This window comes from Bubalus bubalis, chromosome 3, assembly GCF_019923935.1.
Source record: "Bubalus bubalis isolate 160015118507 breed Murrah chromosome 3, NDDB_SH_1, whole genome shotgun sequence".
Classification (NCBI taxonomy): domain Eukaryota; kingdom Metazoa; phylum Chordata; class Mammalia; order Artiodactyla; family Bovidae; genus Bubalus; species Bubalus bubalis.
This window is the reverse complement of record NC_059159.1, coordinates 45946434-45961920: the sequence shown is the minus strand read 5'-3', so window position 1 is coordinate 45961920 and position 15487 is coordinate 45946434. Positions and strand designations below refer to the sequence as shown.

General features: G+C 54.3%; 1 protein-coding gene across 2 annotated transcripts in view; it reads left to right on the top strand.

Annotated features, from left to right (window-relative positions):
- Positions 1–14503, top strand: part of ASIC2 (acid sensing ion channel subunit 2) — a 1251793-nt gene extending 1237290 nt beyond the window's left edge. For both annotated transcript variants that reach the window (XM_044939542.2, XM_006059463.4), the window contains exons 5-10: positions 287–343; positions 2032–2185; positions 4257–4348; positions 8326–8405; positions 11102–11170; positions 13544–14503. In XM_044939542.2, the coding sequence (XP_044795477.1) occupies positions 287–343; positions 2032–2185; positions 4257–4348; positions 8326–8405; positions 11102–11170; positions 13544–13645 (554 nt within the window). In that variant the 3' untranslated portion in view covers positions 13646–14503. The remainder of the gene's footprint in view (positions 1–286; positions 344–2031; positions 2186–4256; positions 4349–8325; positions 8406–11101; positions 11171–13543) is intronic.
- The last annotated feature ends 984 nt before the right edge of the window (positions 14504–15487 follow it).

Sequence of the window (15487 nt, the reverse complement as noted above, 5' to 3'; positions counted from 1 at the left end):
ATACTTGCCACTGCCTCCCTATGTCAACACTTTCCTTTCACCTCTATGAACCAGGCTGTCCGACCTGGGAGAAATTAGCTAGATGGTTCCTGTTATCACAGAGAGGATCAGAGCCCAGTCTTCTGGTCCCCCACTACCCCCTGGCAGTCCTGATTGACAGCTGCCTTCTGACTGTCCACTGGTGAACTGCTACCCCTCCCAAGTACCCCGATGCAATCCCTTCCCCCGGCGCAAGGAGGGGAGGGGTTGCTGCCTGAGTACCTCTCCCTGTCTTTCTTCTTTGCAGGGGATGCCCCTTTCTGTACTCCTGAGCAGCACAAGGAGTGTGCAGAGCCTGCCCTAGGTCAGTACCAGGGGCCCAGTGGAATGATAGGGGTGGGGGCTGCGACTGAGACCTTGAAGACCTTCCAGGTCTGGGAAAAAGATGGGGGAAAGGGGGGTGGGTAAGGCTGAGGGGGAAAGAGGCTGGAGGGGGCGGCATCCCTGCAGGGACAGGAGAGGGAGGTGGAGAGGAGGAAGGAGAGAAGGATTGGGGAGGGAGCTGATGCTAGTGATGAGGGTGGAAACCCAAGTAAGGAGAGAAAGAGGCAGAGAGGTGGGGACAGAGAAGGAGTGAGTTTCGGGGCTGCAGAGAGCACTGAGGAATGCAGAGGAGCGGGCAGAGAAGGAGAGAGGATGGACAGTGGGCACCAGATGGGTGCCGAAGGAGCTTGGCGATACCTCCTGGCACACACCCTGGAGGTTATTCCCAAGCTGTCCTCTGCATTGCTCCCTTGAGCCAGGAGAGGTGGGGTCAGGCAGAGGGGTGAGGCCCAGTGTGCATTCCTCAGGGACACAGGGGAGGCAGGAGCACCCCCCCACCGCCTCTGCTCCTGGGTGTTTGTTGGTCCACCCCACTTCCCACCCCAGGAAACTTCCAGTGAGGGGGATCACACCAACAAGCTGCAACCCCAGAGCGTGACCCACTCCACACACCTGCCTCTCCGGGATCTGGGAAATGATTTACAAGCAAGACAAGCAGTGGGTATTTAAATCATCCGGACTCAAGTTTGTTCAGCAGTTGTACTTGCTGGATCTAAGTAGAGTAGTTCTGGACTCGCATGTCCAGATGCCTCCAGGAGGGCTGGTTGGAAAGAGGAACTTCTGGTGAACACAGAGACTCACTCTGTGTCCTCAACCAGCTGGCAGAGGAGGTGGGTGCTGGATATGGAGCCCCCAAAGGGAAAACCAAGGAGCCTAGGGATTCAGATGCAGTGGCCTCCCACACTTGCCTGTGATGAACAGCCCCCTTTGCAGATGAGATCTGAAGCTGAGAGCAGAGAAGACGGCCCTGGGATGGTCAGAGGTCCAGGACTCCCTTGGAGCCCATGCTTCCAAAGTGGTGCCTTACTTACAAAAGTTAACCTAACAGTAAAGGAAGCAGGAGGAACACAGAACCAAGAGTAACAGAGAAGGGACTTCTCTGGGGCTCCAGTGGTGAAGAATCCGCCTGCCAACGCGGAGGACTCGGGTTCAATCCCTGGTCCACATGCCGAGGAGCAATTAAGCCCCCGTGTGCCATAACTAACGAAGCCCATTTGCCCTAGAGCCCGTGTTCCACAACAAGAGAAGCCACCCCAATGAGAACCAGAGAGAAGCCCCTGCTCGCCACAACTAGAGAAAAGCCCACGTGAGGCAACGAAGACCCAGCAGAGCCAAAAATAATAAGTAAATAAATATTAAATCTAAAAACTCAGCTGAAATGGATGCAGAAATTATTCAGATAATAAAGTTAGTTGACAAGTACATTAAGAGAGTTATTTTTTTAAAAAAAGAGTAACATAGAAACAGTGGGCAATTTTGTGACCGCTCATACCTCCATCAACCTCCAGCAAAAGCCCAGCTCCCCTTCTCTCCACAGCCCCTCACCCCTTATTCACAGAGGGCACCTCCTCCTCTTCTCTGCTGCAGGAACCTGGGACCTGGCTACTCTGGGCCCAGAGGTCCCAGTCCCCTGCACTCCACTCAGCCCTGCCTCCCTCTCCCCTGCAGGTCTGCTGGCAGAAAAGGACAGTAATTACTGTCTCTGCAGGACCCCCTGCAACCTGACCCGCTACAACAAAGAGCTCTCCATGGTGAAGATCCCCAGCAAGACATCAGCCAAGTACCTCGAGAAGAAATTTAACAAATCAGAAAAATATATCTCGTAAGCTAAGTGGACATGGTGGAGGGGGGTGGGGGGAGGAGGGACCAGGAAAAAATGGGGAAGAGGGGGGACAGTCAAGGAAGAGGACAAAGGTAAGCAGTTAGTTCCATCTGGCAGACGTTAATTGAACACCTGCTCTCAGCCAAGTTCTGTGCTCAGACTCAGAGTATGAAGACAAAGCACATTAAGAGGCAGAGCCATCTTTCAGGAGCTTACAGACCGGCAGAGAGACAAATAGAACACTGAAAGCTGTCCAGGCTGGTGCAGATAATAAGAAAGGTCGTTGGCCGTACCCTGCAGAGGGGTGCTGTCAAGGAAAGTTTCAGAGGTGTTTTAACAGGATGCAGAAGAGTCTTCCAGGCAGAGTTTGCATATTCTGTTCCCTCTGCCTAGAATGCTTTTCCTCTCACTCTTCACCCAACTGGTTCCTCGGTTCGCAGGTCTCCATTTAAATGTCATGTCTTTGGACCAATAATTTAGGCCCCCTCCCATCATTCTTCTCTCGAAACACTCAGGTGTATTCCTTTATAATACTCGCCACTGTGTGTAATTCAGTATTCACATGGCTGTTTCCTTCAATTACCTGTCTGACCCTTGAGGGCACAAACCTTTCTTTTTTGTTCTCTGCTGTGGAGTGTCTGGCACAGAGTTGATGCTCAAAAAAATAATCTTTGAACAAAATAAATGAAAGGAAGACACAGGAGAAGAGGGTGTCATAAGAGTACAGCAAAAGGAAGCCGGGGGAGGTGGATGTGGGTCTTATAGGCTGAGCTGGGCAGGGGTGGGAGTCAGGGAGTAGATTTGATTCTAAGAGGGTAGGGAGCCACAGAAGAGCTTCAGGTAGGCAAGTGATAGGGTCTCATCTGCATTTTAGACCACGTGTTCTATGGTAGAACCTTCTAGAAATGTTCTATCTCCATGATGTCCTGTGTGGTTGGCCACTGGCCACCTGTGACTATTGAGCATTTTAAAGGCAGCCTGGCTGACAGAGGCACTGGATGCTAATTCCGTGTTATGTGGGTTAGTCTAGAGGTTTTAGGAAGACCTGGTTAAGAGGATGGATGGGCAGACAGATGGGCGGAAGGGAGCCTGGTGGGAGGCAGTTGTCATAAACCAGGCAAGAGATGGTGGATAGCTCCTGGGTGAGCCCCGTGTGGAGAGGGCTCCTCTCGCTCCCACGCCCCCCCCCATCAGGTCTACAAACCTGACTGCCACCCCACCTTAGTTCACATGAGCTCCTCTGGCCCCCAAGGCACATGATGGATGCAGGGTGTTAATTTCAACCCCTCCTCCAGCCTCTCCCTCCCACACAGTCACCAGTTCTCATCCTGGGACGGTGTGTGCCCCTTGAGGGCAAGAGACACTAAGAGCATTAGTGAGCAGCATCAAAGAATCAGGGTAACTGTATCGATAGAGGAGGGGCCGGGCCCTGCAGCTGCAAACATTCTGCGGACGGTAATGGCTTCTCCCACCAAGATGTTTCTCATGAATACAAGTGCCCCAAAGAGCAGAAGGGAATCAAGGTGCTTCTGCCAGAAAACCCCACAGCCAGATGTAAGTTTGCTCCCTAAAAACCCTCCCTGGCTCCTGCAGCTAACTTGGTGATGCTGGGGCAGGGCCCCCACCAGAAGAAGCTTGCCGTCAATCCCAGTAAGAACTGAGGGCCTCCCCAGGGTGGGCAGGGGAGGTAAGTTGGGGGCAGGCAAGCAAGCCTTGTTAAGTGAGTTCTGAGCTCACTTGCACATAAGGACCCAGGAAGACCCTCCGGGGCATAGAGACCTGGAGGCCTGGCAGGACTCCTGGAAAAGGGGGCAGAGAGAGGGTGGGTTAGCGATAAGGGGCCAAGGGGAGAGCTGGCATACCCCTCCAGGCCCGTGAAGAGCAATGGGCTGGGAGTCATGACTTCGGGTTCAAGCCCCAGCTCTCTGGCTAACCAGCTCTAACTTTGAGCCCGTTGTCTCACTTCCCCGAGCCTCTGTTTCCCTTTCTGTCCATGGGAAAGTTGTATGATATGATCCCTGAGGATCCTGATGATTCTCACCACATGTGACACTGAATGTTTCCCCTGCAGAGAAAACATCCTCGTTCTGGATATATTTTTTGAAGCTCTCAATTATGAGACCATCGAACAGAAGAAGGCATATGAAGTTGCTGCCTTACTTGGTAAGTCAGAGTGTCCATTGCACAAATGCCCACATCTCATGGGGATGGACAGGGTCTCAAAGAATTGGACATGACGGAAGCAACTTAGCACACATGCGTGCATGCATGATAACATGGGGCTTCCCAGCTGGCTCAGACAGTAAAGAAAGGGGGGGTTGCCCATGATGCAGGAGATGCAAGTTCAATCCCTGGCTCGGAAAGATCCCCTGGAGAAGGAAATGGCAACCCACTCCACTATGCTGGCCTGGAAAACCCCATGGACAGAGAAGCCTGGTGGGCTACAGTCCATGGGGTCACAAAGAGTCGGACACCACTGAGCAACTGAGCACACAAGGGGATGGGAGGAAGCGGGGATGGGGAGGTGGGCGGCCGGATGATGAGTCTATAAGAGTCCAGCCTTTTCATCCACTAATTGCTCCCTCTTCCCTTGCACTGCTCCTGCCCCAGAGTGGGAAGCACTCTATGCGGTAGTGCTAGGCCCAGTTCATTCCCTGGTCTAATCTCAGTTTCCCCATTGACACAATGAGGCAGGTGAGCCAGCCATTCTCTCAGGACCCTTCTGGCACTGCCTTCTTAGATTCCACAGTCTTCTGCCCCCTGATTGGAGTCAGAGCCCTGGGGCCGTGGCAGATAGGTGCAGCGGGGCTGAGCTATGGATGGGTCCAGGCAGCAGATACCACAAAGGTCCCACTCATGGAGGCTCCACCTGGAAAGCAATGTTGCCACGTTGAGAACGCCAGATGCCCCTGGACTGAGAGCTCTTTGTCAAACACTAAAGAAGGGCCAAGTACCCCCAGAAATCTACAAACCTGACCGCCATACCTTAGTTCACATCAGCTCCTCTGGCCCCTAGGGCACATGGTGAATGCAGGGTATTAATTTCAACGGTGCCCCAGCCCAGCTAAATCTAACAAGACCCCAGGGGGTTAAAAGACCTGCCCTGAACCCATCCCCCCAACTCTCACTCACTCTCAAAAAAGGATCCGATGTCTGTGGCTTCAAGGAAAAATCACTCTTGTTGTCTCTGTGAACTGAACCAGGTGAGAGAGGCATCCTGAGTGGGGACCAGGGGAGACAGACACCTTCTACCTGGCAGTTCAAGGGGAGCACAAGTCAGGGGCTGCTGCACACCAGCCTGGAGAATGTGGGCAGGTGGCTTCACTTCACTGAACCTCAGGTCCCTCGTCTGTAGAATGAGTCTAATAAAACCCTCTGTGAGCTCGCCATGATGGTGAAATGTGATCAAGCCCTAGCCCACAGAAGGCCCACAAACAGTGGTTTCTGGCATCCAGACAGACACTCTCCCAGGAAGCGGCAGACACCGCAGGGTCCCCACTGGGCTAAGGTGGTCATCACTAAGGGCCTTGGAAACGGTTGTGGCCAGAGAGGGACTGTGCTGAGACTCCCAGGATGGGCCGGTGCTAAAGCCCCGCCCCTGTCACCGAGGACACGCCTCCTTCCCTCTGCTCCCCTCCCCCACACAAGCGTGTGCACTAGTGCGCACGCGCGCTCTTTCACACGCCCACCGCGGAAAATCTCACTGCCGTCTGTACCTCTCGCGAGAAGAGCGAGTGCCAGTTGCAAGCCCTGAGTCAGGAGGTTCACGCTGGCCCCTGTCTTCCCACCCTGTGGCCCGCCTTCCCCTCACTCAGAAAGCACGCCTCACCCCAGCGTACACACATACACCAGGGCGAGCCGCACACACTAGTACACACCTGCACAGACCCACGTGCAAACCACACAATTCCAGAGACACGTAGGTGCACACATGCCTACACACCTATACCTGCCATACACAAGCACGCTCACACCTCCTCTACACATTCAGACGCACTGTGCCCACCCCCACAAAGCCACCCCTAGACACACTCGTGTGCCACCTATATAAAGCCATTGGTGGCCAGATGTAAGGCCTGCTTCTGTCCCGAACATGCACACACAATGCACCTGGCACGCCCTCCACACTCCGCCACACGGCTCACACATACACCCACCCCCCACAGGCACGTGCATGTGTATGCACGCCCCAGTGAGCCTCCGTTAAGGACATTAGAGGGGGTGGGGGGAGTGGGAAGGAAGGTGGGGCTCTGGTGAGCCCAACACCAAGTCCCCCTCAACCCCGGGAAGAGCCCCCTTCCCACCATCTCAGCCTGCTCACCTGGGGATGTGCTTGTTGGCCTTCTCCCAGCCATAATCAGGGGAGGAGTGGGTAAGTGTGCTCATCAGAAAGTTCTCAGACTAAGAGGTCAGCCTGTAATCTCCAGGAGGATGGTACACCCACCCCCATCAGGGCCCCCCAGCTCCCAGCGCTCTTCCTAGGCCAGCAGCTCACAGTCCCAGAGGTCACAGCTGGAAAGGACTTCACTGTTCATCTCCTCCAACCCTCCCCCAACCACCTCCACCACCAAATGTTCCCGGTAGGCAAAGCTGTTGAGAAGGTCAGGGCTTATCAAAGACACACAGCCAGCTGGTGGCCACCCTCCATATTCCCAGCCTCAGAGCCCTGTGGTCCAAAACACTGCCTCTGGAGCAGAGCATTTGGGGGCTTTCAGGGGATCAGAACCCCCTTAAGAATCTGATAATAGCTTCCGAAATACGGACTCTCCAGCTACAAATGCCCAGGTACCCACACGTAAGATTTGCATTCAATTCAAGGAGTCTCCAACCATCGGACGCCCCCACAGGAGAGTGCTTCTCAAACTCTGGTGGGCTGGAGAACCACCTGGGAACATAAAAATCCTGACCTCCAGTCCCAGAGACTCTGATTGCATAGGCCCCAGGGCTTCCCTGGTGACTCAGATAGTAAAGAATCCACCTGCAATGTGGGAGACCTGGGTTCAAGCCCTGGGTTGGGAAGATCCCCTGGAGGAGGGCATAGCAACCCACTCCAGTGTTTTTGCCTGGACAACCCCCATGGACAGAGGAGCCTGGCGGGCTCCAGTCCAGGGGTCTCAAAGAGTCAGACACGACTGAGCGACTAAGTACAACAACAGGTGGGTGCAGACATCTATACTGATTACAAGTCTCCCGGGAGTTTGATACAAGGGGATCAGAAGACCCTGGTCAGCGGAGATCATACACTCAGGGCAAGAACCTGTACTCTAGAAACAGACCAAAGGACTCCCCTTGTGGTCCAGTGGTTAAGAACCCGCCTGCCAATGCAAGGGTTCAATCCCTGGTCCTGGAAGATCGCACATGCTGTGGAGCAACTAAGCCTGTGCACCACAGGTACTGAGCCTGTGCTCTAGAGCCTGTGAGCTGCAAGGCTCACGCGCCTGAGCCCACGCTCCATGAGAGAAGCCACCGCAGTGAGCAGTCCGCACACCACAGGGAAGAGTAGCCCCTGCTCACCGCAACCAGGGAAAGCCTACGCCTAGCAGTGAAGGCCCAGCGAGGCCAAAAATAACAAAAATAAAAAAAAAATAAATAGAAAGAGACCAAACATTTACCTTTAGGGAGGGGAGATAGATGCTTCCAAGGACTTTATCCCAAGGGTGAGAGGGTCCTCAAGATAGCTTCAAAGGCCCTGTCGTAATTGGGGGTGTCTCTTACGTGCCTGCTCCCAAGACCCCCACTCAGACACACTGACACCCGTCTCAGGCTTGACTGTGCCCTCGCCCGGGGCAGGGACCACACACGTCTCATCTGTTCCCAGCCCAGAGCCAAAGCTGGGCCCCAACGTTGTGGTTCTGAATGGAACTGAACCAGGCCATCAGCACGGGACGTCTGTTCCAGGCCCCTCAAGTAGGCATCCAGGTTAGTTCCCACACCCATGGGTGCTGAAACCCAGCAGCTCTCAGAGCAGCGCAGTGAGGGAGCAGCTTGTCAAGGGCCTGCCCTCCAGCCACCGGGCCCGGGCCCCGCCTCTGGGAAGGGGGCCCCTCTCAGAAAGCCTGCTTTCCGAGTTCTCCGTCCATCCACCCTTCCAGAAGCGCCGTCAGGAAAGCCAAGTCTTTGTCTTCTCTCTCTCTCTCCAGGTGATATTGGTGGTCAGATGGGATTGTTCATTGGTGCTAGTATCCTTACAATACTAGAGCTCTTTGATTATATTTATGAGGTAAGATGTGGGATTGCTCATGGGGGACCACCAGGCACCCTCATCCTGCCCCGACGCCCAGAACCAGAGCACGGAGCGGGGAGAGCTTGGCCTCCCTCCACCCAGGGCCGCCTCCCCTCCCTGTGCATGGACACGGTCTGTCCCCACGCCCCAGGCACCAGGGCGGGGTGGGTGAGAGACGGAAGCCGCAGTCCTGTCCTCGGAGCCGTCTACACCCGCACGCAGGGAGCCGGAGGGATGAGATGGGGGGATGAGACAGTGCAGGGGCCGGCGCGGAGCCCCTGGGCCTCGTGTGGGGCTTCACGCCTGGGTGTGTCTGCACCCGCACACTCACACCACACACACACACACACACCACATGCTTATAGTATACGCATACACAACATATACACACACACCACATGCTTATAGTATATGCATATATAACATACACACACATATACCCCACACCCTCCACACACACACACACACACACCACATGCTTATAGCATATGCATACACAACATACACACACACCCCACACGCTTATAGCATACGCATACACAACATACACACACACACCCCACACGCTTATAGCATACACATACACAACATACACACACACACACCATGCTTATAGTATATGCATACACAACATACGCACATACACACATGCTTATAGCATACCATACACAACATACACACACCACACGCTTATAGAATACGCATACACAACATACACACACATATACCCCACACCCTCCACACACACACACACACACAACCACATGCTTATAGCATACACATACACAACATATACACACACACCACACACTTATAGCATACCATACACAACATACACACACACATAAATACCACGCTTATAGCACAGCATGCACAACATACACACACATACACTGCACACGCTTCACACACACATGCCACACTCCACATCCAGTCCACACACACACCACTCACATACACATGCTATACACACACACATCGCACACACTAATGCCACACTCACATATAACATACACACACATATACCCCCACATGCTCCACACACACATATACCCCACACACTCCACATATACATGTGCCACACACACGTATACCACACACTCCACATACACATATTCCACACACACTCACACCACACACACACACACCACACACGCTTCTACCATACTTACACACAACATACACACACACATATACCCCACACGCTCCATACACACTCCACATACACTCCACACACACACCACTCGCATACATTTGCTATACACACACACTAATGCCACACTCACATATAACATACACACACATATACCCCACACACTCCACACATACATGTGCCATACACACTTATACCACACACTCCACATACACATATTCCACACACACTTATACACAGTGCTCACAAATACACACATATACCACAGGCACACGATATATACTACACACACACACCACTTGCACAGACGTGACATGCACATACATCATAACATTAATAATACCACACTGACATATAACATATACACATACATATACCCCACACACACTTACACCACACTCACTCACTGCTCACAAGGACACACATACACCACAGATAAACCACATACAGTGTACACACACACCATTTGCACACACATGACATACACACATACATCACACACACTTATACCACACTCACACACAACATATACACACATACACTCCACACACACACCACACACACACACATACCATACTCATACACCACATATGCACACACACTCCACACATGCACACACACACACCTGCCCTCCAGGTGACCCATCACCAGAGCAGCACCTTCTGGGGTCCAGGCAGCTTTAGGGAAGGAGCACTCCTGAGAATTCATCAATCCTGAGCAGGAAGAGCAAGGGCACTCCAGCCGCTCTGGTTCAGGGAGCTGTCGCCCTCAGGAGGCAGCTGGAACAGAGTCTCTGAAAGCTTCTCACACAACAAACAGCAGTTTCAGGCACTGCGTGCTCCGGGGGCTCATCAGTCTTCCTACTGCATTCCTCCCAGCCCTGGGCTGGTTCCAGGGACTCCAGAATCCCCCAGGGAAGCCCAGGACCACCTGGGTCTCAGCCCAGCAGATCAGGCTTGCAGAGCAGTGGCCTGCCTCCCAGAGGGGACCGGCAATGGCCAAAGGCCACTGGGGGTCACTCTGGGAAGTGGAGGGCCTGGGTGACCAGGGGCCTGTGGAGTGCCACACCCCACCTCTCAGCATGGTGACCCAGCTCCCAAACTGGGTTCCATAGCCAGATTTTGTTCTGCCCTGTTTAATAATTTTTGTGCAAAGATGTACAAAGTTATAGAAACTGAATCACATCAGAAAACATATTTAATAACTACTCTCTTATTGAGAATGAAATGTTGACACAGTTGTGTCCCAACCTTGTGAACTGTGGAGTTGTTAGGCCTCAAAAGTGACAGGTAACTGTCCCCCCAGGACAGATGGGGAACCAGCCACGCTGAGAGACCACACAGTCTCTAGCTCCTGCACCAAAAGCTTGGCTAGGCACCCCAGTTTGGGATGCCAGGCTGGGCTCCTACCAACGTCTGTCCAGCTGCAGCCCAGGCTGCTGCTGCCCCTGCCTCCCCAGCCCAACCATGTGGAAGGAGGTCTCTCTCGCTACTTTGATGCCTTTCTCCCGGCCTGACCTTCCTTCCTGCCTTTCTTGCAGCTGATCAAAGAGAAGCTATTAGACCTGCTTGGCAAAGAAGAGGAGGAAGGGAGCCACGATGAGAATGTGGTAAGGGCAGCCGGCAGGGGGTTGCAGGTTGGTTAGTTCCTTGGTGTGTACAAGCCGTGTGAATGCAGATGCTGGTGCCAGGCAGGACGGGAGTGCTCCGTCCCACACCTTTCCATAGCTCGAGACCGTCCGCAGCTCCCAAGTCCAAGGACACTCCAACTGAACCTTGAGCCTCTCTCTGAGACCCATCCTGGAACCCAGCTGTAGATTGGATCTGCTCCATGGATGCAGCAGAGACCAGGAGATGCTTCTGCCTGGACCAGCTCAGCTTCTCCCCAGCCAGAAGCCATGCCCCTGTTCTCATGCCTTGGGAGACCAAGGAGAGGCTCCATGTAGGCCCACTCCCTTATTCCCTAGGTGGCAGAATGTGAGCAGGAATGTCCCTGTTACTCTACCCCATGTGAACAGGACATAGGGTGTGGGGCCCTCTGAAGTAGTGGTGGTGTTTCAGTAGCTAAGTCGTGTCCCACTCTTTGCAACCCCATGGACTGTAGTCCACCAGGCTCCTCTGTCCGTGAACTTCTCCGGGCAAGAATACTGGAATGAGTTGCCATTTCCTTCCCCAAGGGATCGTCCCAACCCAGGGATCAAACCCGCATCTCCTGCTTAGCAGGCAGATTCTTTGAAGTAGGTAGAAGCAATAACACCCATTATAACTGCTGACCATTAAAAGCCTGGTATGTGTCAGGCACTGTGTTATGTGCCTTAAGAGTGGCACGTCGTTTCAACCCTAAGAGTCACCTGGAGGAAGGGCTGTTCTTTTCTCCATGCTGTATATGAGGCGGTTGTGGCCCAGAGGCCCAGGTTACACAGCTAGGGGGGCACCCTAGCCTCCTCCCTACTCTGCCTCCCTTTCCTCAAGTCTAAGAAGAGCCCCTCTTACACTGTCCACACTCTCCTTCCCAGATTCAGTCTGTTCCTGGACCCTGGTCTCCGCTGAAGGTCGTGGGTATCCCCCACGTCAGCACCCCCGCCCCAAGAGAACACCGCATTCCGTGGCCATTGCTGCCTTAAAATCATAACATCCCAAGTGGATCCCAGCCTCCTCCTCCTCCTATCTGGGCTCCCATTTTTGCTCCAGACACTGTTTCTCTACTCATCTCCCAGGCTAAACATCCCACTTTGATTCTCTCGGGTCCCTGCAGCTTCTGTTTGAACAGAAGACAGCTTCTGTGGAGGGGAGGGCAGTGTGGGTGGAAGGAGCCCCGGGCTCTGAACTCAGTTGACCCGCCTGGATCCCAGGGCCCTTCTTCCCAGCTGTGCACCTGAGGGCACATCACCTCCCTCTCTGAGCAGCTGCCAAACCACTGGGACCTCAGGGGGTGCCATCAGATTAAATGAGACCAAGCCCTGGGAAGCAGTGAGCGTCCAGTGACTAGTTTGTAGTAAGCGCTCAGCGAATACAGGCTCCCCTCCCCTCGCTCCACCCTCTCTTCTGCCTTCAGAATGTCTCAGAGACATAGCCTCCTCCTTTGCACCGCTCCCAGCCTCATCCTCATCTAATCTCCCCCGAATTCTTGACACAGAATTCCACTCACATCCCTCCCAGCCTCCAGCCCTCTGCAGGGCCAGGAATCACCCAGAAGACTCAAAGCCACCTCAGCCCCACCCTGCTCAGGGACCCGAGATAACCCTTCTCTGAGGCCAGCCTAACCCCAAGGTCCTTTGGGGGCAGCTGGGATCAAGGGTCAGACTCCCAGCTGTCAGAGACCTCCACTGTTTTGCCTCAGCGATCAGGCAGCCCCTCCTGCCCAGGCCAGGCCACAGGTGGCCCCTCCTCCACCCCAGGTGGACTCAACAGAGGTCCAAGGACAAGGGCAGGATGAGTCATCCACACCACAAGGTTACACACCACTCAGATGTAGCTTCCAGTGACACAGCAGGAGACCTCTGGAGAGGTCCACAGGATATAAATACGGGATATATTGTACAACGCAGGGAATACAGCTACCACCCTTGCGCTGCTTTGTTCCTTATAGATGTGCTAAGTCACGTCAGTTGTTTCGGACTCTTTGAGACCCCACGTGTAGCCCACCAGGTTCCTCTGTCCATGGGATTCTCCAAGCGAGAATACTGGAGTGGGTTGCCATTTCCTCCTCCAAGGGGATCTTCCCCACCCAGGGATCAAACCTGTGTCTCTTATGTCTCCTGCATTGGCAGGCAGAGTCTTTACCACTGAGCCACCTGGGAAGCCCTTAGAGCGAAGGTCAAAAGATGGCAACCCAGCACCGGAGGGGTTTGGGGCAGAGGAGCAGTGCCCGGGAGAGCCCACTGTGGGCTGCACGGTTCTCAGGGCCTGGGCTGGGCTGCAGGGACCCTGGGACACATTTTTGCTGAATGAACATCAAAAGGCACTTTCCTCTTCCCCACCAGAGCACTTGTGACACGATGCCAAACCACTCCGAAACCATCAGCCACACTGTGAACGTGCCCCTGCAGACGGCCCTGGGGACCTTGGAGGAGATTGCTTGCTGACGGCCCTCGGACCACCCGGCACCACCACCCCCCATCCCCAAACGGACCTGGCCCGGGACCAGGACAGGGGACCGCAGGCTCAGGTGGGATGGCCCCTGCCCACCGACGGAAAGAAGCAAGAGCCCCCTATGCACACATAGCAAACTCTGCTGAAACCTCGCTCCGGCCACGTCTGGCACGACGCGTCCTCGGGCCCCGCCGCCGCGCGTCCGACCCTCTTAGGAGAAGTGAGTCCCGCCCTGAAACTGTCTGAGAACCGACCCGCCATCACATCTCACTGCCAGATGTACAAAGCACTGCATGCTCCGACCCTCACGGCGCCGCGTCCGCGTCTTTCTCCGTCCGCGACCCTCGCCGTGCGGTTTCCAGCAGCCCTGCAGGGGGACCGGGTTCCAGCGCCGAAGTGCACCACCACGAGGCCGCCCTGGAATCACACCTGCACACTCCAGAGGGAACCCGCCGAGCCCTGGACGCCGTCCGGTCCTCCTGTCGTTCGTGAAGGTTCTTAACCTGCCCACCCACCCCGCCCTCCGCCTCCCCAGGCCGGCCCACAGGGTGCCCGGGGCCGCCCTCCTCCCCTCCCAGGGGCCCGAGACGGAGGTGCGGCGGCCGGGGGGACACAGCCGCGGGGCCCACGCCGTCGGCTCTCCCTGTGACACGGATTGTACAGTCTGATTCTGTCTCTTCGCGGTGGGGGGAACTTTTTGTTTGTTGATTTGTTTGTTTGTTTGTCGGAGATATGTTTCCTTTCGTTTTCTGAATCTGGGTTTTGATGTTCCGAGCTTTGGTTTGGTTTTTCCATTTTCTCTGGCGTTTATTTATTCGTGCTTCCAATCACGGTCATATTAAAAGCTGGTCTTGTGGACATGGCCGAGTCGTCTCTGCCTTTTCCCTACACTCTTTCTCCCCAAGATGTTAGGAAAGGGCCAGACCTGCCAAGTCAAAACCGACAGATAGATAGACATAGATGATAATAGATAGATGACAAATAGATGGGGAGATAAAATTTATGAAACACTTACCTTTACCAAACATGTACACTCTTATTCTATTCCGTCCTATCCTGCATCAAATACCGTGTTGATTGCAACACGGTAAAGGGCTTCACCACGCCCACAGTTGCAGTGACGTTGCCCTGGACCATAGGCACGTGCCACAAAGACAGGGAGGCGGGACTCGCTGCCCAGACCTGCAAACCCTAGAGGAGGCTTTCACATCCCCTTCCCTGGCTCCTCCTGACCCGGTCAGTGAATTCGGTCTGGACACCTGCCCCAGCCTGGCCTCCCTCCGGCCCTCCTGCCTTTCCCATCCCACTCTACAACCCACCCCCTCTCCCCATCCAACAGACCTGCTTCTGCCTTGCTCCCCATGACTCTAGCATCCTCCTGAGAGGATGTCCATGTGGGAAAGGAAGTGGGAAGATGCCTCTGGTGGGGAGAGAACATGCCCTTTCAAGCCCCTCTGTGGCAAGAGACAGCTTTCTACTGCTCCAGCAGAATGCTTGCCCTCACAGCGCCCTGCTAATTCCACAGGGGCAGCTCCTGTGGTCTAATCTTTGACTGCCCCCCAACCACTCCCAACTCAAAGTCACCCCCAAAGTCATGAAGGAAGACCTAAGATGGTTCATACCTCCCTCTTCTTGCACAAGTGCACAGAAAGCGCTGGCTGGACCAGGGGTCTGGTCCCTGCTTTGCTATCCAATCCCTCTCTTTCCCTCTCCTAACACAAGGAAGTGATGGATGAGATCATGCACCTCTCTGGACTCCGTTCCCTTCACCTGAGGCTGCAAATAATACCTTACCTGTGTCTTCACAGATGCTCTCCAGAGGCCCCTTCAGACTC